Source organism: Chlorocebus sabaeus, chromosome 15 (assembly GCF_047675955.1).
Source record: "Chlorocebus sabaeus isolate Y175 chromosome 15, mChlSab1.0.hap1, whole genome shotgun sequence".
In the NCBI taxonomy this organism is placed as follows: domain Eukaryota; kingdom Metazoa; phylum Chordata; class Mammalia; order Primates; family Cercopithecidae; genus Chlorocebus; species Chlorocebus sabaeus.
Window position 1 is genome coordinate 53,026,343 of NC_132918.1, and position 26,299 is coordinate 53,052,641.

At 41.1% G+C, this 26,299-nt stretch overlaps 1 protein-coding gene across 2 annotated transcripts in view; it reads right to left on the reverse strand.

Annotated features, from left to right (window-relative positions):
* Positions 1 to 18,468, reverse strand: part of CLDN18 (claudin 18) — a 35,143-nt gene extending 16,675 nt beyond the window's left edge. The window contains exon 1 of one of the 2 annotated variants that reach the window (XM_038002832.2): positions 18,196 to 18,468. In XM_038002832.2, coding sequence (XP_037858760.1) covers positions 18,196 to 18,415 — 220 coding nt within the window. In that variant the 5' untranslated portion in view covers positions 18,416 to 18,468. Of the gene's footprint in view, positions 1 to 6,546; positions 6,919 to 18,195 lie in introns of those variants that run through there. The other variant, XM_008009013.3, reaches the window with a different exon arrangement.
* Positions 18,469 to 26,299: the final 7,831 nt, after the last annotated feature.

The following is a 26,299-nucleotide window of genomic DNA, read 5'->3' on the forward strand; positions in this document are numbered from 1 at the left end:
CAGTGGGGTGATCTCAGCCCACTGCAACCTCTGCCTCCTGGGTTCAAGCAATTCTCCTGTCTCAGCTTCTCGAGTAGCTGGGACTACAGGCGCATACCACCATGCCCGGCTAATTTGTTCATATTTTTAGTAGAGACAGGGTTTCACCATATTGGTCAGGCTGGTCTTGAACTCCTGACCTTAGGTGATCCACCCACCTTGGCCTCCCAAAGTGCTGGGATTACAGGAGTGAGCCACCGTGCCCGGCTCAGCACTTTCATATAAATGTCTTACTGTGAGGCATTTCACAAATGGGGAAAGTGAGGTCCAGAGATGTAGGTGGCCAAGCTGTGCCCTTGATTCTAGCTCACTTCCCTCTAACTGTAAGGCTTACCACTTTACCAAATTTAGTCAAAATGTTTGCAAACACTTTAGAAAAAGCATTACTTGACTGTGATGTCAAGCTTGGGACATTATGGAGCCAGGGACATGAGTTTGCCATATCTTTGCCCCCTCTCCATTCTGCTCATTGTTGGCCCTTTACTCGTCCTTTCCACTGTTTCCAGGGAAGGCAAGTGTGAATGGGATGCAAGTCATCCATGCTTTAAACTTAATTCATACTCCTAATTTCACATCATTGATGATATTGTTACAAATGGGTCAACGCCCATATACCCTCTGCGCTTATTGTGCTCAAGCCTAGACCAAGCTCTTCAATTCTCAAGGCAGCCCATTCCTGCATTTAGAAACAGGGTCTGGGCAGGGGAAAAGGATGCAGACTTGGAAGTCTTTGCCTTATGTTCACATCCTGTTTCTGCCATCTTCTATCCATGAGGCCTTGGGCATGTCCTTCCCTCACCCCCAGCCCCAGTTTTCAACTTTTTAAACCTAAAGCTAATACACGTTTTCCTGATTTTTGTAAAGATTAAGCTGAAGAGCCAATATGCAGCTCAATAAATAGTAGTTATTTTACTTCTGGCACTGTCCTCAGAGCACTGCATGCTGTATCAACTGTGTGGAATACAATGAGATTGAATCTTGAGCTATCAGTTATACAGAGCTGGTAACATACAAGTATGCAGTCCTGCTACCACCACCATTTACTTCATTAATCTATCTTTAGTTTACACAATACAGCCTGTTGCATTGAATTACATTCTTCTACAACTGTAAGTTCCAAAGAAACATGATACATTTTTGTCAGATGAATGAAAAGTTAAGTGAGATTTTGTAAGAACAGAGATTGTGCTTAGGAAGAATTTAATAACTGGTAATGATTATTATAATTATTTATTTATATTTATTTTTTGAGGTGGGATCTTGCTCTGTTGCCCATGCTGGAGTGCAGTGGCATGATCACTGTGGCCTTGAATTCCTGGGTTCAAGTGATGATCCTTCTGTCTCAGCCTCCTGCGTTGCTAGGATTACAGGTGCAAGCCACTGTGCCCAGTGATAATTATGATTATTAACTAAAGTATTATAGGTATCTGCCTTTTGCCTTTCTGTAAACACTTTAAGGCTTACTTCTGTGCTAAAAAGTGATACTTTTCTGGGTTCTAGGTCAAAATTAAACTCTCTGGGAGAATCATTGCAAACTTACATTTCTCCCTCCAGGCATTTCATCCAGCTCCTCTGCTTCAGGTCTGTCTTCCCCAGGTTCCTCGTCAAGCGCAAGAAAATACTTTACACAGCTGTTTCTAATGGGAAGTTAGGCATTAGGTCCTGGCTGGTTGTTATTCCTTCCAGCTCCTTTAGGAGCCCTACAAGTGTCCTCTTGGGCTGTTTTATCTCCTTGCATTGTTGCCTTTAGCTTTTGAGTTTCTTTCGAGCCTTTTCCTCCTGGTAATCTTCCTGCCTATTCTTACGTTCTTCAAATATTTTATTTTTAGAGATGGATGAAGTTTCACTTTGTTGCCCAAGATGGAGTACAGTGGCATGATCACAGTTAACTGCAACTTCTAACTCCAGCTCCAGTGATTTTCCTGCCACAGTCTCCCGAATAGCTGGGATTACAGGCATATACCACTGTTCCTAGCTAGTTGTAAAAAATTTTAAACTTACTGTAGAGATGGGATCTCATTTTGTTGCCCAGGCTGGTCTTGAACTGCTGGCCTCAAGCAATCCTCCCACCTTGGCCTCCCAAAGTGCTGGGATTACAGGTGTAAGCCACCACTCCCAGCTCCTGCCCATTCCTTATCTAAGTCATCAAATAGATATTTGTATTTTGGGGTGCCAATTTGTAGTGCAGCCACTCCTGCTGCATGGGGACTGTCTGCTTTTAAGTCCATACTCTTCTTGAAGGCCACAGATTTTCAGTGATTTAAAGTACCTCCTTTTCTGCAAACTCAATCCCAAGAAGTGTTTTTTTCTGGCTTTTGGTGAAATCCTCTTCCCTCAACTCAGATAAGCAGAACTGGGGTACACTTCTGTGGTGGCTGCTGGGAACTGTCCCCCAGTTCCTATGGTGGTTCAGCCCAGCTTGACTTTTCACAGCACAACTAGGAGACAGGACACAAAGCAGCACCCACTTCCTACTTCCCCAACCCCCTGTGCTTGTTGTGGGCCATGCTGGGTTTTGTGGGAGATGAAAGACAGGCATATCAGAGTCCTCTGGCCACAATCTTCCCACCGACAGAGCTTACCAACAGATGGTCTTGTGACCAACAGTTTCCAAGAGCCCTCAATGCATTGCTACTGGCCCTGACACTCACATTTGCTGTCCTCCAGATGGGATTTGAGGAAGTCATTTCTTCCAGCTTCCCTAAAATCCTTCTCAGAGAGCCAAGGATCTCTCCTTTTGTGGGTCTGAAACATCTCAGATTTCCATGAGTGGCAACTGCGTTCCCTCTCTAAGAGGTCTTTGTCTGGCCTGACATGGAATAAAAGTACCTAGCATCACCAATTCTCCCACCTCTCTTCCTCTCTCCCTCTCTACTTTCTTCTTTCTCGCCTTCCCTTCCTCTCTCCCTCATCCACTGTTCCTTTCTTCCTCCTTGCTTTTTGAAAAAAATGTGCTTTTTCCTGCCCCCCGCCCATGGCCATATTTACATTCCTCTGTTATTAAATGCTAGGGAATTTTTACTGTGTAGAAATTTGCCTCAAACCCCTCCTTTTTCCTGATTCCAGGCCATCCCCACCGAAATGTCTAGCTCTGAATTACACACTATATATTATCTTGTATCAGATGATAGTTTACACATATAATTCAATCATATTTGTTTGAATATAAATTAATGGTATATCTTCTTCTGCAATCTCATTGGTTTTGACTATTTGATGTTCAGGGAATTATCTGACTGGCAGAACTGAAATAAGTGTGGTTGATGTGTTGCAGCCCAGGCAGTTACGATTCAAATGCTCCCTGTGGTAGAGACAGTAGGTGCTCACCGAAGAGCTATGTGCTCCTACATCTCCCAGCTCCTGGAGCCGTATGGCTAGTTCTGGCCAATGCACTGTGAGTGACATGTGTTACTTTCAGATTGAAGCAGTTAAGAACTGTTGTGCCTCCTTCAAGCCTTTCTTCTCTTGCCCCAGCAACTTTGAATAATGTAGCTCAAGGAGGCTGCTCTTCCTACAGTGGACTTTATGTGGGCAGGAAGTAAACTTTTGTTGTGTTAAGCCATTGAGATGTTTAGGTTTGTTTGTTGCAGCAGCAGACATTAACTACTCTGACTAATAGAGTCTCTGAACTCTAGCCTCTGCAACACAGTAGGCATGCAAGAGATATTTGTTAAATACATGATTGGATGAACAGATGAATCTGTTCCAGGCAGGAGGAGGACCAGGTCCTTTTCTATATATGGAGCCATAATAACAAAAAGTTTGTAGTACAGATATGATTTACTGTCCTTTTTGGGGGAAGACCTTAACCTGTTTTTAGTTCAATGGCTTGCATAAACACTTAAAATGAACTATTCGTACTATTTAATTCAACTTAGTTTATCAATCCTTTGCTGAATACTCACTCTACCAGGCCCTTTTCTGGGAACTGGGGAAATAATTCTTATCTAGCTGAAGGGAACCGCCACATAGAAGCTGAATGAGACAAATGTAAAAATAACCAAGTTAATAAGCTAAAGTTCCGACTCAAACAGAACTCCTTTACTGAAACTGTCCTGATTTTCCCCCCTCCTGACTCTTCCTACTGAATAACCACTTTCTTTCTGGTGCTCCAAACATCTGTGTCAAAGCCCCATGCCATGTGTTGCCTTTGCTTTGATATTCACGCACACACCTGTCCCCTCCACTGGAATTTACGGTGCCGACAAGACCAGTTTTGTGTTGTGTACTCTTTGTAGGTATGCAATAAATGCTTCTCAGATTTGAGAGCAGTGTCACGAGGAGCGAATATGCTCAATGCTATGAGAGTGCTCTGGGTTTGGTACAGAGACTTGTGGAAGCTTTATTCAATTTGGGGGCTTGAGGAGGTGTGGGGGAAGATTTGTGAGAGGACAGTTGGGGTGGTGGAGGGGGGAATTCAGGGGAGCAGGAGCAGTGGGTGTCCAGGACCAAGTCCAGGGTACACTGAAAGGACAGAAGAAACAGGATGGGGGAGTAAGAGACCGCCAGGGAAGTTAGGTGAGGGGTTAGGAAGGTTTGGTGTCAGGCTGTTATGTGTGTACCTAATTAAGCTGGGAATGGGGAACCACAGAAGTTGGCTGGGTTTTGAAATGTCTAAGGAGATGAGAACTGAGAACTAGGAGTTAGTAACTGAAAGACTCCTCTTCATCCTCTGCTATGGTCAAAAAAGCAAACATTCTAAAGAGATGAAGGATAGAAACCAGACTGAGAAAGGCTAAGGGTGAGAGGTAGTGGAAAAATTTAGTCTTTTAATTTGGTTTGTCAGTGACCCAGGAGAGAGACAGAACTTGACAATGATCAGGATCAACAGATTTCCCCGGAAAGGAGGCCATATGCACAAGTGAGGAGAAGAGATGAAAGAGGCAAGGAGGAGAGGGGATGACCAACAGGGCATGAGGCCTTCAGAGCCCTGCTGGGGAGGTTGACCTTAGCAGGAGAGTTTGACCTTAGCAGGAAAGCAGGGAGGAGAATCTTGTTCTGTCAAGGGGGAGAAGTGGAACTATTCTAAGAGGGTGTCATGGAGATAGGATCTGTTGATAGAATAGGAGTGACAAGTCACAGTGGAGGCAATGGAGTTTGCCCATTTAGGAGAGTGGGAATATTCAGGAGCCCTGTGTATGGAGACTGTGATACAGAGTGAGCAAGAGATTGATAATATGTAGTAGGGCCCTGGGGAGAGGTTATTGAACATGAAGTCATAAGATATCATGCCTTAATTTTGAATATGAGGACAATCTTTTCCTTTATATGATAGTTAAAATTAGACATAATTAGCAACTCAACACTCCGTGTCGCATTTCCTGAGTCTCACCTCTCCCCTCCCACTACAGCATAATCCCTCCTCAGTCTGGTTCTCTTTTTTCTGGCCAGGTTCTACCTCCCTTGCTTCCCTAAGCAGGTCTTTCCACAGAGTCAGTGATCCTATTGGTCCTGCAATGAGTGGCTTCCAAAAAACAGAATAAATAGTCCAGTTCTTCTACTCTGACACCCATCTTCTATTTCTTTCTGAAAATGAACTTGGATTAGTTGAATTGCTTTTCACAATTCAATTCAGTTTCAAGGGCTCTGCAGCCTCTTCACAATTTCTTGCAAATTTATTTCCATCCACTTGTTTATAAAAGGTATTTGTTTCAGAGAGGCAAAATCTAACATTGTTCTCCTTTCTCCGTCACACTCACATCTTGGCCACCCCTTAGAGCCACTAATTAGCTTGATCTATTATTTTCTTGTTTGCATTTAAAAAATACAAATAGAGCTCCCATATTATTCAGAATGCAAAGTTGCGATGATGCATATTTGAAGTAATTATCTGTATTAAAAGCAGGGGTTTATTTCATCTTTAGGGGTGAAAAGATGTCACATTTGTAATTATATTTATATTTTGACACAATATAATTATAATTCTGTAATTATATTTTGATATACATTGATTTTTAGGACAGCATACCGGATATTCTTAATACAAATGCAGAGAAAGAATATTTGTAATTTAATGGCAACATTCTTTTTGGTACCCACAGAGACTCCAACTTTGAAAAATTTAACTGAAATGGAAAGAAAATGAAATTAGCTCTCAATAAACTTTTCCAGATATAACAAAATACTCAGCATCCCGCTTCCCTGCTGCCATATATGTGCAGGCAGCAGCAAGCCACGTGCATGTAATGCACACAATTTATTTTCTCCTTGAGAAACACGAGTTTATTCCAGGTATCATGAACATCCCCTTACAGTAGACCCATTCCTCTTGAGGCCTGCCTCCTTACTAGCGATTCCCTCACCTTCAGTATTAATCCTCCGATTTTCTCCTGCATGACTGTTGCCCTATTTGACACGAGCCAGCTTCTCCTTTTATTCACACCTTTTATTCTGAGCCAGAGCTGCCAGGGTCCTCACCCAGAGGCGGGAGTGGGGCTCAGCGCAAACGCCCCCTTCCCTGGGCTCACCTGGCTCACCTGGCCCTGCCCCGGGGTGTGCGGTGCCTACCTGGAAGGCCCAGGATGGTGAAATAGGGCCTGCACTCTGTGAACCCCGAGCTTTGCCTCACGCAGCTCCTCCAGAGCCCTTCGTACTGGAACACGGAGGTGACGGGGTTGTCGTACAGGTCCTGGGTGCTCCACATGTCCATCCCGGTGGCCGCGATGCAGCCCGCCAGCCCCAGGATGGACAGGAGGAACGCCACCACTTGGCATGTGGTGGTGGACATGATCCCGGCCGCCCGCCCTGCCGCTGCGAGAAGCTGCCGCCCTCCTGCTGCCGAAGGTGTGCAGCTAACGCGCTCCTGAGGGGAGCTCTTCTAATCAGATGGTTTCCCTAGGCTCTCAGTATTTGCTCACAGTGTTTTCCTTAGATAGCTCAGTTTCACTCCTGGTTCAAGGGCATTATTTTTACATTTGTTAAAGAAGCGGGCCCAAGAGGCACTTGTCTGCGCTCCGCATGCCGGGTGGGTTCAGCGCAGAGCCGTGCCAGGGCGCAGAAGGACTCCCTGCTCCAGGCGGGACCGGCCTCCTTCCAGCTCTGGCTCCACCCAGAGCGCCGTCTTCTGGAGAAAAGGCTGACGTATCCCCACCACTGGGAACGCGATTGCAGACCACTTTGGCTGAGCTTGCTTAAGATGGCCCTGGGAAGCACCCACCGTGCTCTGTCTTAAACCAGATTTTTCACATTTTCTCCTCACAACTCATAAACGACTTTTCACTTACATCGTTCCATTTTGATCTTACAGAAATGGGTAGGGTAGGTACTATTATCCCCATTTTTGGGTTGTGAGTCAAGAAAAGTACAGATAAGTTAAGGGACTTGTCCCAGGGCCTGGAACCATAGATACTCTAAAAACGGGCAGGGGTGGGGCTCCCACCTCAGCTTCCAGTCCAGCGCTCTTTCTCTATTTCCATATGCAGCCGCAGGGGCAGGCAAAGTTGTCCCTAATTTTGAGAACACGAAGCCAAATCCTAGAGCTACGCTCTTGGTCACAAGCATTGGAACTGGGATGAGAGGAAGCCAGGGATCCCGTTGATTTCCATCTCATGCTTTCACTCGTGCCACAACAACCACAAGAGGACTCTGTGGCTGGCACAGAAAGTCCCACAAAGGCCAGAGGAGGGACCAGGGCTAGCTGGACTGAAGTCCTTCGCCTGGTCACTGAGAGGCTTAGGATCTGCTCCTGATGCTGCCCCTAACTTGCCATGTGCTGGGCATGTTGGGGGCAAACTCCTAAGCCCTTGCAGGTCACAGGTTCTTCATCCACAACATGTGAGATCTAAACTAGAACACTCCAGAGCCTTTTCAGATCCATACACTATCTTCTACATTTTGCAGAAAAGTTTTCACTCGAATTGGTCAAAATATTAGGAATTGTGTAATCACAGTAGAGAGACTTGGCTGAAGACATCAGGTGTTGTGTTTTGTCTATACAACTAAATTTTGCTAGAGAATTGGTTGATGGATGTGGGGGTCAGGTATGTCTGGCCTCTGAATCCAGAGCCTTTTTTTTTTTTTTTTTTGAGATGGAGTCTTGCTCTGTTGCCCAGACTGGAGTGCAGTGGTGTCACCAGGGTCACTGCAACTTCTGCCTCCCGGGTTCAAGCAATTCTCATGCCTCAGCCTCCAAGGTATCTGGAACTACACGTGCATACCACCACACCCAGCTAATTATTGTATTTTTAGTAGAGACAGGGTTTCACCGTGTTGCCCATGCTGGGCTCAAATTCCTGAGCTCAAGTGATCTGCTTATCTTGGCTTCCCAAAGTGCTGGGATTACAGGCGTGACCCACTGTGCCCAGCCTCCAGAGATATTTTTAAATTTTATTTATTTATTTTTTTTTTGAGAGGGAGTCTCACTCTGCCACCCACGCTGGAGTGCAGTGGCGTGATCTTGGCTCACTGCAACCTCCACCTCCTGGATTCAAGCGATTCTCCTGCCTCAGCTTCTTGACTAGCTGAGATTACAGGCACCTGCCACCACACCCAGCTAATTTTTGTATTTTAGTAGAGACAGGGTTTCACCATGTAGGTCAGGCTGGTCTCGAACTCCTGGCTTCAAATGATCTGCCTCCCTTGGCCTCCCGAAGTGCTGGGATTGCAGGCATGAGCCACCGCACTTGGCCCTCCAGGGACATTTTAATGAGACTCTCCAAAATCTGGACCTCAAGGCCCTGAAATACACACACACACACACACACACACACACACCCACCCACCCACATACATACTCCAATCTTTAACCTATATAGATCTTTACAGGTTCTCCAGGAAACGAGCCTCTGTGTCTGGACATTTTGTTATCTTGGGTGCACCCAGCCACCGCTCCCACAGCATTATTCCCAGCAAACACAGAAAGCAAACAGGGAAGAACTACCCATAATTTGAATGGAGGCAACACTTCCCTTCACTGCACACCTTACTTTAGGTTCCGTGATCAGTGTTTCTAGAGAGTGAAGCATGAGCCAGAAAGCCTAAAAGAAGACGGTAAGCAACAGTTACATGATTTACAGTGAAGGAGTGTTGATGGCTGTGTATCCCTTGAGTTGAGTTACAAGGCCAGTTCTAAAAGGAGGGAAAGGGACAGCCATAAGTGACACTGGTTTCTGCTGCTGGGCATAGATTGACCAATTAGGTTGAAAACTGTTGTTGGAATAATTCAGGAATGATTCTACCACTGTCTCCATGGACAGAGTCTATCTTACTTTTATTTCAACCAACAGGCAGGCTTTTTATCCTCATTTTAAAAATTTATTTCATTTAAAAAAAAATTTATTTTACTTTAAGTTCCAGGATACATGTGCAGGTTTGTTACATAGGTATACATGTGCCATGGTGGTTTGCTGCACCTATTGACCCATCATCTAGGTTCTCTCCCCTCATCCCCCTAACCCCTAACAGGCCCCAGTGTGTGTTTTTCCCCTCCCTGTGTCCATGTGTTCTCATTGTTCAGCTCCCACTTATGAGTGAGAACATGTGGTGTTTGGTTTTTTGTTCCTGTGTTAGTTTGCCCAGGATGATGGCTTCCAGCTTCATTTATGTTCCTGCAAAGGATATGATCTCATTCCTTTTTATGGCTGCATAGTATTCCATGGTGTATATGTGCCACATTTTCTTTATCCAGTCTATCATTGATGGGCATTTGGGTTGGTTCCACATCTTTGCTATTATAAATAGTGCTGCAATAAACATACTGTGCATGTGTTTTTATAGTAGGATGGTTTATATTCCTTTGGGTATATACCCAGTAATGAGATTGCTAGGTCAAATGGTATCTTTTTAATTTTTTTTTTTTTTGAGATGGAGTCTCACTCTGTCACCCAGGCTGGAGGGCAGTGGCCAATCTCAGCTCACTGCAAGCTCCGCCTCCCGGGTTCCCGCCATTCTCCTGCCTCAGCCTCCCGAGTAGCTGGGACTACAGGCTTCCGCCACCGCGCCAGGCTAATTTTTTGTATTTTTAGTAGAGATGGGATTTCACCGTGGTCTCGGTCTCCTGACTTCGTGATCCGCCCGCCTCGGCCTCCCAAAGTGCTGTGATTACAGGCGTGAGCCACCGTGCCCGGCCTCTTTTTATTCTTAAAAAGCTCTATCTGTTTGATTTTCAGATGTTCAATTTATGACATTTGTCTAACCCGACCCCAACAATACATATACACGTGTTAGAATACCACCAAAAACATAAATTGAAGATGGAAAAATAAAAAATAGTTGATTAAAGTTATCTATTTTTCATCTGTGGCAGTTCCTCCCCCAGTTTCCCTATGCAAATGTTTTCCTGCAGAGTTTCAAAATAGGGAAAAATGTTACTCAGATAACAATGAATTAAATCTTCTTTCTTGGCTGAAATGGAGACAGTGTCACTTTTTTGAAACTAGAAAAAGTTAATTTTAAAGGATGAACTAAGACTATCTCTTCCTAGACAGAAGACTGAACGAGAGGAGGGAAATTGTAAATCTACAAACTTCTTCTTCTGTGTAAAATAAATATTGATGTGTTTTAAAACACCAGGAAGATAGGATTTTTTAACTTCCTGGTAAGTTTTCTGGACTCTGAGCAGACTACTATTTGAGCCGAATCAGTGAAAAAATGAATGGGGGTCTGCAGAGGAAAATATGACTTTCTCATTTATGGCAATAGGCTTTATTGAAACATATCGATGTATCTCTACCAGATAAGTCCAGGTCTGATTCTGTTTAACAATAATGGGGTTGATACAACTTTGTTTAATCACCTTTAAAATGGAGCTAAATTTTTTGCTGACTTCCTAGGGGAAATCATCCCTACATTCAGGTGTAAATACGGCCCTGGCAGCGTCATTTCAGGTTGTAAGCTTCCAGGAGCTTATATTATTTTACTGACATTGGAGAAAACATTTCCACCACTTTTTATAACACTGTCTATGGTAATTAGGCAAAAATGGTGGCATAGATAACAATAGAAAATATTATAGCTAGGAATTAGGAAGAAGTAAAATGAATATACTAATGAGAAAAACAATTGACACATCTATTAATTTTTTTCTTCAAAAATATTACTACATTATATATCCGTAAGTTTTAATTTCACCTTTTGGTGTGCATAATAGAAAATTTGGAGAGAATTTGAACAAATTGCTCACAATTTTAAACCCTAGACAAAATATTTGGCATACTTCCTTCTTATCAATTCTCTGTATGTATTTTTTACATAAAGGATAATACAGTTTGATGTTTTGCTCTTTTCACTTAATTGTATTAGTTTCACCAAAGCTCTTGTAAACATCATTTAATATGAGTGTGTTAGTATTTCATTATATAGAAGTGCTATTATTCACCTATTTTTGTATAGTTAGATTGTACTTTCCCCCATTTTTTTGAATAAAAGGTAGTGTTATGATGAACATCTTACAGATAACTCTTTGTCAGCATTTCTGATGACTCTTTTAGGATAGATTCCTATGAGTGAAATTAAGTTGTCAAAAACTGTGAAGTTTTAAAAAATCTTTTTTTATACGCAACCATATTGCTTTCTATGAGTTTTATCCTAACAGCAGTGTTTGAAAGTTCTTATCTCTTTACATCCTAGTCTACATTGTGAATTTGGCAAGTTATATATGTATATGATTACTTGTTTTAACTTGCATCTCTTTAATTACTGAGTTTGAGTCTTTAAAAAAAAAAAAAGAATATAAGTTCATGTCCTTTGCAGGGACATGGATGAAGCTAGAAACAACCATTCTCAGCAAACAAACACAGGAATAGAAAACCAAACTCTGCATGTTCTCACTCATAAGTGGGAGCTGAACAATGTGAACATATGGGTACAGGGAGGGGAACATCACACACCAGGGCCTGTTGGGGGTTGGGTGGCAAGGGGAGGGATAGCATTAGGAGAAATACCTAATGTAGATGGTGGGTTAATGGGTGCAGCAAACCACCGTGGCACATGTATACCTATGTAACAAACCTGCACATCTGCACATGTATCCCAGAACTGAAAGTATAAAAATAAAAAAAAAAAGTTCATCAAAAATAGAAAAGAAGAAAAACAAAAACCCAACAAGTTTGTATGAAGCATTTGATTTTTTTTCTTTTCTTGAATTGTCAGTTTGTATTCCTTCCTCACTGATTTACTAGAATTTTAGCACTTTTTCTGTCAGTTTATCTGAGCTACGTATTTGTTAAGGATTTTAATACATTGCTGTAATTACTAAAAACATCTTTTCCCATTGATTATTTGCTTTTAAATTCCGTTCATGATTTAGGAAAAAACATATAATGTATTTTATTCTATGTGCTTCCTGGTGCCTGGTACATAAAGTATGCTCAATAAATATTTGATGTAGTCAAATCAATTTACTTTTTCTTTGTGTTTTCCTTCACTATTTCTATGCTGAGAGAATAGTTTCCATTTAGGAGATAGTTATTCTAGAATTATTTTGTAATTTTAAAATGCTTAAAATTATCTTATATTTTAAAATATTTAATTAATCTAGGATTTATTTTGGTATATTTGTTAGTCATACTGTAATTACTTTTTCCTTCCAAAAAAGCTAGTCAGTAACTTCTACAGCATTAACTAAGTAACTTCCTTTTTCTTCATTGCTTTGTAAAATCTTCTCTATCTTATATTCAACTCACATATATGTCTTTCTGATTTTAGATTTTGGTCCATTAATCTCTTTGTCCATCGTTGTGCCAAAGCATACTTTTAACTTTCAAAGCTTTAATATTTGGTTGAATATCTGGCAGCGTTAGCCCATCACTTTATTATTCGTAAAAAAAAAAAAAAAAACTTTTGTTTTTTTGTCTGCTTCTTCTTATACCTAGACATTTTGTCAAGTTCCCATGGGGAAACTCTTACCGGTGTTTTGATAGGAATTCTTGTAAAGGAGAAGAGCTCAGGCTCTGAAGAACGCCTGTATGGTCTGAATCTTCATCCTGCCATTTACTACCACAGTGCCATTAAGCAAATATTTTAACCTCTTTGTGCTTGTTTCCTCACCTACAAAACGGAGATAATACTACTACTTACTTCATAGGGTAGTTGCAAAGATTAAAGTACGTATAGGTAGTTTATCTAAAAAAATTTTTTTTTTGAGACAGAGTCTCACTCTGTTGCCCAGGCTTGAGTGCAGTGGTGCAGTCTCGGCCCACTGCAACCTCCACCTCCTGGGTTCAAGTGATTCTCTTGCCTCAGCCTCCTGAGTAGCTGGGACTTCAGGCGTGCACCACCACACCTGGCTAATTTTTTTGTATTTTTAGTAGAGACAAGGTTTCACCATGTTGGTGAGGCTGGTCTTGAACTCCTGACCTCAAATGATCCCCCCTGCCTTGGCCTCCCTAAGTGCTGGGATTATAGGTGTGAGCCACCATGCCTGGCCTAAATTTTTATAATTATTTAACTTATGTATATTAATACAGGCATATATTAATTTCTTTAAAGAAATTTTTATTATTCTGACTCTCCAGCTAAATCACAACAGGCATATGTTAATTTCTTAAAACAATGCCTGGCACATAGCAAGGTCTTAATAAATTCTATTATTATTATTACATGTTAATTAGAGACAAATTTACATTTGAATAACATTCCCATCTAGAAACTTGTATATTTCTACTAAGTCTTTAAAAAATTTCTTAGTAAAACTTTGTTCATTTTGATTTTGCCAAATATTTAAACATATTATTCTTAAGTGTTTAACATATATCATTGTACCGTGCACTCCACCTTCCCCAGCCCATATCACACATAAGCAGAACTAAGTTCTTTTAATTTTCTTAACATAGTACACTCTCTCATGCACTGTGATTTTCCAAGATGATGGTCTCTCTTTCTGGAAACCCCTTTGCCTCTTTATCTTCTTGGGTAATTCATATCTGTTGTAATTGATTCAGTGCAGCTGTCATTCCTTTTGGAAGCCTTCCCTTTCTTCATGGTCTGCACGCTGTACCAGACATGGCACTTACTACAATTTATTGCTGTGGTTCTTAACCAGGGATGATTTGCCCATAAGAGGACATTTGGCAATGTAAGGAGCCATTTTTGGTTGCCATAACTGGTGTGGATGGGTATTGATGCTACTCATATCTGGTGGGTGGAGGCCAGAGATGCCTTTAAATGTTCTACAGTATGCAGGAGAGGCTCCTACAGAAAAGAATTATATGGCCCGCAATGTCAGTAGTGCTGAGATTGAGAAACTCTATGTTGCAATGATCTGTTTACTGTATGTCTGTCTTCCTAGATTCATGAGTCCTTTGACACCTATATTCCCCATGTGCAGGCTGCCTGGGACATTGTAGGTATTCAATAAATGTTTGTTGAATGAATAAATATTTCTTCTAATGCCACAATTTCTATGTTGTTGTTTTATTTCCTTATTATTTCCATGTGTGTGAAAGGACCAAAGGCCTTTGCTTTTTGTTCCTTGATCCCTCCAAGAAGGGACCTTGTTTAAACCCAGTCAGTCCAGAAAAGGTTGACTACTGGTTACGGGCATAGTGAAATGACTTTGCCCAGTAAGGTGACCACCAGTTCTATGCCTAGGGTTTCTCTGGAGGATTTGGTAGTATCTGTCTTCTTCCCTCTAAGCCTGAGGGTCTATGTTTCCATCCTCAGGGTATGTTAGCTTCTCAATGAAAATTTTAAAATTCCATACTTTCATTTCAATGTAAATGAGAAACAAATTAAAACAAGAATGTTCCAGATCCTTTGGCTGACTACTTACGGATTATGTTTGTGTTGGTGTTTATGATCATATTTGTGCCAGAGGACAGCCAAATGACATCCTCAATTGCTAACGAATGGAGTCATGTAGCTTAAACAGAAAACAGAATTGAGGGAACTCCAAACTCAAATGCCTGCACGCTGGCGGTCAGTACATTAGCATCACCTGCAAGCATTTCACAGGCCTGTCTTTGGTCAGACCTGATTGCTACAATTACTGGTAGTAAATACACAGCAAACAACTTTTTTGGTCTAATTCTAGAAATAAGTGGGTTAAGATAGCCATTAGAGCTGGATTTCAGGAGCACCACAATACAACCTTTCCTTAAACAAGCAACACTATTGCAGAGAACTATCAAGTCATAGACACCTCATTACCCCAGGCATGAGAGAATGCTTTGCTGAGAGGGTGGTGGCTAAGTGTGAGGCATGATTACCTTAAAGTTAATATTATTTTGTAAAACACTTCTATGCGAATAGAGAATCTATGTTGTTAACATCAAGGTTGAACACTAAAAGAGGTGAAATTTAAAAAAAATCCACTTTTTGAGGCTATATCTTTGTCCTGTTTCACCCCAAATGAAAATGAGCACTATCGCTCACACTCAGTTGCATTTTACATATGGGCTTATTAGTTTTTTAGTATTATGTATCTTACATTTGCAAATGTGGTTTTTGTACTTGTATAAGACATACGCATAAGGAATTTAAATCTATTGTTATACTTGTATATATTAAAATAACGTTAAAATAAGTATACTTTAGATCAACCTTGATGGTATGTAAGAATTTTTTCTTTTAAAAGGGACTCTATAATCTATAATATTCTCTTTGAAAAATACTTCTATAAACTATCTATTAAATAGTCAAATAGTTTTATTTTACACACACACACACACGCGTTTTAAGAGAAGGCATAACAGGTAGATTCAGTCTGGTTTGGTTTTAGGTCTTTGAGCGTGGGCGAGTCACCTTGCTCTTCTGAGCCTCCATCTCTCTATCTCTCCAGCATGGGAATGGGGGGATGTTGCCGGGTGTGGTGACTCACGCCTGTCATCCCAGCACTTTGGGAGGCTGAGGCGGGTGGATCATGAGGTCAGGAGATGGAGACCATCATGGCTAACATGGTGAAAGCCCATCTCTACTAAAATATATATATATATAGAGTGGGGGGATGTTGACAGCTGTTGTTAGTCCAGGACCCCATTCAAGAAGAATTCTGTATGGGCCTGCAGCATCAGACTTAGGCAAGAGATGAGAACAGGACGGTGCTTCTGCACTGGGAATTTCTACCTTGGGTCAGGAGAGATTTCTGCTTTGTGTCTTAGGGCTCGCTATTAGGGCTGCAAGCCAGGGCTTAGGTGCAGACAGGACAGGGTTTTAGCTCTGGCTACATCTGTAAGTGTCCTTGGGCAAGTTACTCAGAATCACTTTTCTTGTCTTAAAAAGTTATAATTGTAGTACCAAACTAACAAGGTGGCTGTAGAGATAATACAAGTAAGGCAGTTGCCTACTCAAGTGCTAGTGCATGATTTGTCATTGTTATTTCTCCTTTGTGAAGCAGAACGAAGCCCTCAGATGTCACTGTGGGTGCTGTGTGTGGCATGAGGTCAGCCACAGTCTGATTCTCCCCACTATGGCCTGTAACTGCATGGACCCAAGTCCTAGCCACTGGGCAGGTTTTGGGCACTTTGTATCTGCAGTGAGGGAGAATCTCAGTGGCAAGTGGTTAGACCAAGAGCTAAGGAGGGGTCTGCAGGACATAGGAATGTGGAAGTGGTTCATCTTCCTTCTGGTCCCTAGTGGAGGGAGACCCCACTGACCAGCTGCCAGTTACCCACCCATCTGGCTCACGTTCTGCTGCTTATACCCAGTCCCTCCTTCCCACTTTAGTTTACTGCCTTTGCCTTCAACTGTCCTACTGATTCAATCTCTTTTGCATCTTCTTGCCAGATTAATATCCTTGAAATACCACAATCCCAAACCAACCAACCAACCAACCAACCAACCAACCAACCAACCAACCTTTCAATGACTTCCAAACACCTTAGCCTGGCATCCATTGCTCTCCATAATCGTCCCCACAAAAACTTTCTTCCCCAACCAAGGTCATTCTTTCATTGCCCCTGAGTAAGACTTGGGTGGTGGCACCCTCATGACTTTGCCTATGCTGTTTTTCCTTTCTGTACTGCTGCTATCTCCAAATCTTAACTCCTTTTCACAAGACACTTGTGGTTTTTCCACCTTGACGAAGTCTTGCAGTTTCACCCTCCTCTCCTGCTGCACTGGCCCTCTGTCCCCCTCACTTGGCATATTGTCATACCCAGCCTGGTGCACTCTTTTATATTTTGGGAATGGCAGGCCCACAGATTCCTGAGGTTATAGGAAGCTCTCCATAAATAAGTGTTGAATGTATAAAAGAATAAATCACCATATGATTCAAATCTTCTCTTGTTACCTTTTTTTGTGTGTCTAAGTCTTGACCCTGGAGTCAAATGGCAAATTCCTGGAGGAGAAAGCCCCATCTTTTCCATTTCTGATCCTGTTTACATTGCCAACCTTAGGTGAATGCCCCTCTCAAGACTTCAATATGTATTTGTGAAAGAAACAAATAAGCAAAATTAAAAACAAGTTTATTCATTGTCTTACTCTCTGAGTGAAAGACATTTTTAACATTCTCTACTCTTGTGACTTGAATTTTTCTCTTAAATGACCAATCTACTAAGCGAGTAAACGCAATCCTTGTGTAGTGAATATGCCAATCCCTGGAAGGGGGCACTACAGCCTGCAACACCTTTCCCTGCATGGCAGAGCCCATTTGCCACAGCAGAAGCCCCTGTGCAAAGAGCGCCCTGAGTCTGGTTCCTTGTCACCAGTATTTTCTGGAGGTCAGGAACCTGGAGCCCCAGAGCAGGGGCCCATCTGACGTCCCAGGGAAACATAGCCACCTAGTTCTTTTTCTCTGCCTTCTTCCTCTGCCCCATTTCTATCGCTGCTGCTTACTTAGGTGTCCCTGGAAACTGAGGTCAGGCACAAGGAGGCCTGAAGATGGAACTTGGTTCAGGAGATAGGCAGTCCCCAACTCAGTGAGGGGGAATTCTGGGGCTAAAGGAACAAAGTGTCCGAAGTCTGGGCCTCCTGAGTCCTGTTCCTATGGGTATTGAGACTATGCCATTGCTCACATAGGAGTCATTGAAAAAATAAGTTCCTTTGGGAGAATTGGGCACCATCCAATTAGGGGAACAGGAGCTCAGACAGCTCCAGAAACTTCCTCTCCCTAAGGTTCCTGTCCTCCAATTCCACCCTGGTGCTGGTGGCTGTTGCCCCTGTCAAACATGAATCACAGTCCCTCCCCCCCCAGCAGTCTCTGTCATGGTGCCCAGGCAGAGACTGCAGTTTCCTCTCCACCTCCAATCTCTCCCTCCAGCCAGCCAGGCACCTGGCCCTTACCTGGTAGCCCCAGCAGGGTGAAGTAGCCCCGGCACTCGGTGAAGCCAGAGCTCTCTCGGACACAAGAGCGCCACAGCCCCTGGTAGTTGAATACAGCTGTCACGGGGTTGTTGTACAAGTCTTGGGTGCTCCACTGGTCCATGCAGGTGGCAGCAATGATGCCCGCAATCCCAATCAGGGAAACCACAAACCCCAAGCCCTGACAGGCAGTCACGGCCATGGTGGCGCACAGTATCGACACAGAGCCACACGACAAGTGGACAGCGCAGTTCTGAGACTGCCGAGTGTACGGATGGGGTTTTCTCTGAGAGGCTGGTGCACACGTCAGGAATGGAGCATGTAATGGAGGCGGTCACTCACCAGTGCCACCTGGGCTTGCCCTACTCCTTTATCTATTGAAGCGAGATAATTCCCACAACATGGTACCAAGAGTCATTTGTTTTCCGCCATATGTACACTCTACTCACTGTTTACCTTTTGAGGGAGTTTCTTTCCTGATTAACCAGGTTCCCCTCTGTAGAGGGTAAAGCAAGTGCGGAGGTGATTGCCTGGAAGGCACTGTAGATTGATCAGGCAGGGCTTCTAGTAGTTAAGCCACAAGATACTTGGAGACACAAGGGCTTCATCCATGTGGCCCTGGGGACTGAGATACATGCTGCCACCTTAGTTACACATCTTAGGTAAGGCCGGTTATGAGGCATAATAAAGTATAGTTGATTCTCATTAATCATGGTAATTACATTCTATAAAGTCACAAAGAACATCGAATTAGTGAATACTGAATCATTGCCCATAGGGGAAGTACAGGGTCAGGCTCCCGCAAGCCTGTGCTCACAACATTTTCATCATCAATAGATAACCTTACTTTATGTGTATTTCTGTTTAAAAACAGCCTATTTAATATAAATTGTTGGTTCATTAGCATTGAACTCACAGCCAACAGCAGTGAAATTCATGCCGGAATGAAGCTTATCTAACACATATTTTCTCCATGAGGCACAGCACAGCACGCTTGTGCTTCTAAACAGTAATCAGTGCTTCTGAACTATGCTTGGGGGCCATTTTAAACAGTGAAATCAACAAAAAGCACAAACATGTGAAAAATGTGGCGGTAAACACACTTCAAAAAGGACACTTGTTTACAGTATGAGAGCTGAAAAAAGAAGGCAGAGTTTCACCTTATTGGGCCTCAGCTGGGAACATGCAATTTGGGCAATGCAAATTTTTCACCTACCACACATGTTGTTATGACTGCAGCAGTGCCACAAGTATTGATTTTGGAGTTAAAATAAGTTTTAGCAAGTAGGCAAATTTGAAAATATGGTACACATGGTTAATGAGAATCAGCTGCAGTAGTTATTTGACAGAATTCACTAGTTAATGTGATTAAGTGTTTGCAGCTTCTGTGGCACTGACTGCCTTAATCAATGGAGAAACCATGCAGGAAGGAAGACAGCAGAGGTAAGAAGCAAGAAGGCCTTTGGGCTCTGAAACTACACAGCTCGGGTTCAAGCCCCACTCTTCCTCTCCCTAAGGTTCCTGTCCTCCAATTCCACCCTGGTGCTGGTGGCTGTTGCCCCTGTCAAACATGAATCACAGTTCCTCCCCCGCCAGCAGTCTCTGTCATGGTGTCCAGGCAGAGGCTGCAGTTTCCTCTCTTAGCTGTGGAGGGGTAACAGCTAAATACTTATCCTCTTTAGCCACATTATCTTCATATGTAAAACGAGGTAATAATAGTGCTTATCTCTCTGGATTGTTCTGTGCACTAAATGTGAAAATACGTGTGAAATGTTGAGCAGTACATGTGGAGCACTGTACTCAGAAAATACTAGCAAATATTACTAGGGCAGACAGATAATATAATTGAAAGCTGTAGCTATTGATGATCACTCTCACATTGTGTTTCTTCACATTTATCAGAAATTAAACTGCAGCTTACTCACACAAAGTGTCTCTAGTTAAAAAAAGGCTTCAGGTTTTTTTTTTGGTCCAAATATTATTCCTGCTTATTTTGAACCTGGACTCAAGTCTCAAATTTTTTCACCAACTCACAGAGCTATATTACATGTTGTTGGCTAACATCTCTGTGTTCTAGTCTCCCCATTTCTAAAGTTAAGATTTTGGAATATCTTAGAAAGTTCATAATTGTTAAAAAGAGGTACCCCTTTCTTTGACTATGATATTGTCAGGAAGACAAATATATCGTTTAGATTAAAAGTGTGTGTGTGTGCCTTCGTGTGTGTGTGCATGTGTATGCTTGTATGGCAGTGGGAGGGCAGGAGGAAGGGCACGCTACTCTGATTTATAGGATGAAGAAACTTTTCTCTTGCTCCATGAAGTAGCCTCTAAGATCATTTATTAGAATCCCACAGGGATCCAGGGAACATAATTTGAAAACCATTGACTTAGATTCCCTCAATAATCTATTCAAAAATTCATACAGTGAAGAAACAAACTAGAAAAATCAGCTCACTGGCCCAGAGAGAAAACAAGGAAGCTTGTTAGGCTTTGCCTGAGCTGGTCCATGTGCAAAAAAAATTGAAAAAAATCTTCTGAGACTGTATTACCAAAAGCCTCTTTCTGTAATAGGACTGGGGTTTGAATTTGTACCCTGAACATCATGGCCCTGGAGTTCCTATACTAAGAAAGTAGCTTTAAAAGGTGATTCCAGGCTGATAACACATCTAGCATGATTTGCAGAGGCAACTGCAAAACCCTCAATAAGATTTCGACATTTAAAGTCCTGTCAAACTTGAGCTTGAAACCCAAAATTCAAAATCTGCTATAAACAGTGGTATACTAGTAAACCCAGTGGTATACTAGTAAACCAACTCTAAAAAGAAAAAAAGAATTACTCTGATTTGTAGCCTTTGCCAATTCTCATAGTATAAATACTCCTACCATGACTGATTTCAAGCTACTAATGTGAATGTAAAGTCACTAAATGCAAAGTTGGGAAGAGATGCATGGAATGAACTCTTGCAAGCTGACTCCGGCACATTACTTATGAATACTATCATAAGACTTAACCAATGCTTACAAGAAACCCCTTCTTGAATCAGATAATACAGTTAAAGACATAAAAGAAGGAACTAAAACCATAAGTAAATAAAAGTCACCATAAAAAAAGAACAGGAAGATCTGACAACTTCCCCACTAGAATTTCTAGAAATTAAAGATATAGATAATGAAACAAAACTTCAATGGATAGTGTGGTAGGCACAATTTTGCCCTCTTCCCCAGTGATCTCTGGCCTTTGTGTTACTCCCATGGCTATAAAATATTACATAGCAAAAAGAATTTTACAGATGTAATTAAAGTTACTAATCAGCTGACCTCAATATAAAGAGATTATTTTAGATTATCCAGGAAAGCCCAATGTAATCATATAAACCCTAAAAAGCAACAGAAAAAGGTAGAACATGGAGTGAGAGAGATGTAGCAGAAAGTTAAGTTAGAGAGATCTCAAGAATGAGAAGGATTTGATGCACAATTGTTAGCTTGAAGATGAAAGGAGATCACATGACAGGAAAGTAGTAACTTCAGCCCTGCAACTGCAAAAAACTGAATTCTTCCAACCAACAGTGAGTTTGGAAGAAGCCTCCAAGTCCCGTATAAGAACCAGAGGCATGGCAAATACCTTAATTGAAGCTCAGCAATTCCTTAAACAGAATATCCCGAAACTAATTGGGCCTGTATCTTACACCATACACAATGTATCTTACACCATACACAAAAATCAATATCATGCTAGACATCTGATATACAATAAATGGGTGTTGTTTGAAGCTGCTAAGTTTCTAGAAATTTGTTATGACAGCAGTAGAAAACTAAAAACAGATAATTAACAGATTAAACGCAGCTGAAGGTAGCACTCATAAAGTAAAAAATAGAACTGAAAAAATTATGCAAAATGTAAATAGAGAAATAAAGAGGTGGAAAACATGAAACAGTAGTAAGAGAATAGAAAAATGAGAAATTCCAACACACATCTAATAGGAGTATATGAAGAAGACAATAAATTGAATGGAAAACAATATTTGATGAGTTATTGGCTAAGGATTTTCAAGAATGAGTGAAAAGCATAAATTCCATGTTAATGTTGTTAAATGAGTTCCAAGAATGGTAAATAAAAACAAATTCACACCTGGATGTGTTGTAGTATTGAAAAACACCAAAGTCAAAGAGAAAAACCTTTAAAACCTTTAAGGTCAACTGATTAGTAACTTTAATTACATCTGTAAAATTCTGAAAGAAAGGCATTGCAGCTATTACATCAACTGCAACAACTGAAGTCAGAAGGATAGAATTATATATTTAAAGACTGATAATAAAAATTATTACTAACTCAAAACATTGAGAAGACAAGCCACAGGCTGAGAGAAAATATTTGCAAAAGACATCTGGTACAAGATTCTTACCTAAAATATACTAAGAACTCTTAAAACTCAACAATAAAAAAACAAACAAGCTGATTTTAAAATGGAAGAATTAGCATGAGCAATCAGACAAGGAAAAGAAGCAAAATACATCCAATTTGTAAAGAAATAGGTAAAATGATCTGTTTTTAGATGATATGATCCCATATATAAAAACTCCTTCAGACTCCACAAAAAACCTGTTAAAACTGACAAACGAATTCAGTAATGTTGCAGGATACAAAAGAAACACAAAAATTAGTTGTGTGTTTTTACACCAATCATGATCTACCCAAAAAGGAAATCAAGAAAAAAATACCATTTTTAATAGCATCAAAAAAAAATAAAATAAAATTTTTAGGGTTAAATTTAACCAAGGAGGTGAGAGATCTGTAGCCTGAAAACTGTAAAACATCAATGAAAGAAATTGAAGATACAAATAAATGGAAGGATGTCTCTTGTTCATGGATTGGAAGAATTAACATTGTTAAAATGCCCATACTACTCAAAGTGATATACAGATTCAGCATAACCCCTATCAAACTCCAGTGCCATTTTTCACAGAAATGAGAAAATATTCTAAAATTTGTGTGAAACCACAAAAGACCCTGAAGAGCCAAAGCAATCTTGAGGAAAAAGAACACAGTTGGAGACATCAACTTCCTGATTTCAAATTATATTACAAAACTATAGCACTCAAAACAGTATGGCACAGACATAAAAACAGACACATAGACCAGTGGAACGAAATATGAAGGACAGAAATAATTCCAAGCAATATACAGTCAACTAATTTTTGACAAGGGCATCAAAAATACACAAAAAGAAAGGAGAGTAAATGGTGTTGGGATAACTGGATATTCACACACAAAAGAATAGAATTGGGCTGTTACCATACATAGAAAAACTTAAACATAAGGCTGAAGCCATAAAACTACTTAAAGAGAACATCAGGAAAAAGCTTGTTGACTTTCGTCTTGATAATTTTTTTTTTATATGACACCAAAAGCTCAGGCAACAGTAGGAAAAATAGCCAAGTGGGACTACAACAAGCTAAAAAATTTTGCACAGCAATACAAACAATTAACGAAATGAAAATACAACCTAGAGATTGGGGAAAATATCTGCAGACAGTATAGCTGATAAAGGGTTAATATAAAAGATATATAGGGAACTCAGACAACTTAATAGCAAATAAACAAACAACTGGATGAAAAAAATGGGCAAAGGACCTGAATAGACATTTTCCCAAAGAAGACATACAAATTGACAACAAATATATGAAAAAATGCTCAACATCATTATCATCAGGGACATTCAAATCAAAGCAATAATAAAATATCACCTCACATTTGTTAGGAAGACTATTGTCAAAAACATAAAAGAGAGCAAGTGTTGGTGAGGATGTGGAGAAAAGGAAATTACTGTACACTTTTGGTGGGAATGTAAATTGTTACAACCATTCTGGGAAACCATTCTGGAGTTGCTGCAAAAAAATTAAAAATAGAGCTACCATAAGATCCAGAAGTCCCTCTTCTGGGTATATATGCAAAGGAAATGATATTAGAACCTCAAAGAGATATCTGTGCACTCATGTTCATTACAGCACTGTTTATAATAGCCAACATGCAGAAACAATCTAAGCATCTGCTGATGGAAGAATGGAAAAAGAAATTATGGAAATTTGATAAGAGAGTAGATTTCAGGTGCTGTCAACATACAAAAGTGTAACTATGTGAAGAGATGGATATATTAATTTGCTTGACTGTAGTAATCATTTTACCAAGTATATGTGTATGAAAACATCATGTTGCATACCTTAAAAATAATAGAAAATAGGTAAAATATCTCAACCGACACATTACTGAAGAAAATACACAGATGGCAAATGAGCATATGAAAGGATGCCCAACATCTTACATCATTAGGGCAGACTTCAGTAGGGGCAGGGAGTTGAAATCAGAGGTGTCCATAAAAATATAAAATTCCTGGGTATTCTGAGAAATCTTGGGGAGGGCAGTAGGCTTTCTCAGGGTGTGGGCTCAATCCAATCTTATTTAGATTTTTTCAGGCACGGGGTAAGCCCTAGAGGAAACCTGTTACATGACAAGCCAAAGGAATAGGGGTCCTATCTTGGTGAAGCTCTCAGTCACGGAAAGGACTGAATTCAGTGCATACATTCAAACTCCCAGTAATGGGCCACTTGTGAGGCCTAAATGGGAAGAGAGAATTCAGATTCACAATACCTTCCAGTGACTGGGAGGTTGGCTCCTTGTAGCTCTGCCTCTCTGGCTGTCAGGGTCCCAGATGATCCTCCAGATGTACATCTTAGCCTGGGGGCCAAGAGAACACCTTTTATATTTAACCTTTGTCTTGTTTGTCAGTGGTTGAGGATGCTTTAGAAATTTGCAGAAATTTTTTTGCCAGATCTGGGAATCAGGAGCAAAGCAATCTCAGTAAGTATAATCACATGTGGAGAAGTTCATGTGCTAACTCTAATGGTGTGGAGGGATTTTATTTGTACCATTTTACCAATCTGATTCCCAGGCACATAGGGAATATTTATCACCTACAGTATAGGAACAGTTTGAAAAATAACAGTCTAAATACCACTATGTTCAGAGGTCTCCAGTACTAAGTGTGGGCTCTGAAAAAAAAATACTCAATTTTCCAGAAGAGAGAGCCCACCTGCTCTTTCCAGGAAAAATGCCCATCCCAGATTCTGGAGGGGAAACTCAGAATGTTCTTATCATAAGCTCATGCTGCTGGGTCAGACATAACTCAGAAAAGTGACCACTGAACCCCAAGTTTCAGCCTAATGTGGGCGTTCCAAGGACAGCATTCAGCTAAGCAGTGACTCATTTTCACTTGGTTTGGCTTGTGGGAGTAACAAGGCATCGCTCCCTTGACTGTAGACAGGAGGTATAAATGGCTCAAGCACCCTCCCGGATTTGCAGACTCAAGGTTCCATTCTAAAGCCAGAAAGCAAGGCAAACCGAAATATGCCCAGTATTATTCATTGGCTTCCTAGTTCTCGCTATATTTTTGAGACCCAGTTTGAGTGACTAATAGCACATAGATTTTCAATAAAAAATACACCTAAAAGCAGTTCATAAATTCAAGCATATTTGGAAAGAATTTGAACAATATGTATTCTCTCAGGCTAGACATGAAATAGATCTGTTTGTTTGCCAAGCAGGGTTTTGGTTGGTAAACTCAAACCTTGCTTCCATTGACGTAAAGCAAGATGCAGCAGAACGATGAACATTATCCATAATACCATGTTTTCCCGGTTGCCAGCACATGTCCATGTTAAGGTGTACCCTGAGACACAGGAGGCCTTTCTAGGACAAGAATTCTAAGACAGAATCATCCTTTGGCAAGGGCGTGATGACCCACACATGATCTTCAGGCTCCCCGACCCTCACCTGTCTGTCTTTTTCTGAGACCTTTCCTCCTCATGGATGCTCATTGCCCCAGGTCCTCATGTGCTCTCACATCTCTAAAATATGCCAATAGGAAAGAGATGTGCTAAGGCATGATCAGGAAGGCTTTGTCTGCAACCTCCTCTGAATGATTTATATTTTACTCTGGGAATCAACTTCTCTTTCCACCTTAAAACAAATCAAACAAAACATTTTCTGTTTGCTGGTGGTTTGGCAATCCCTAGGCTTTTGGATTTTATA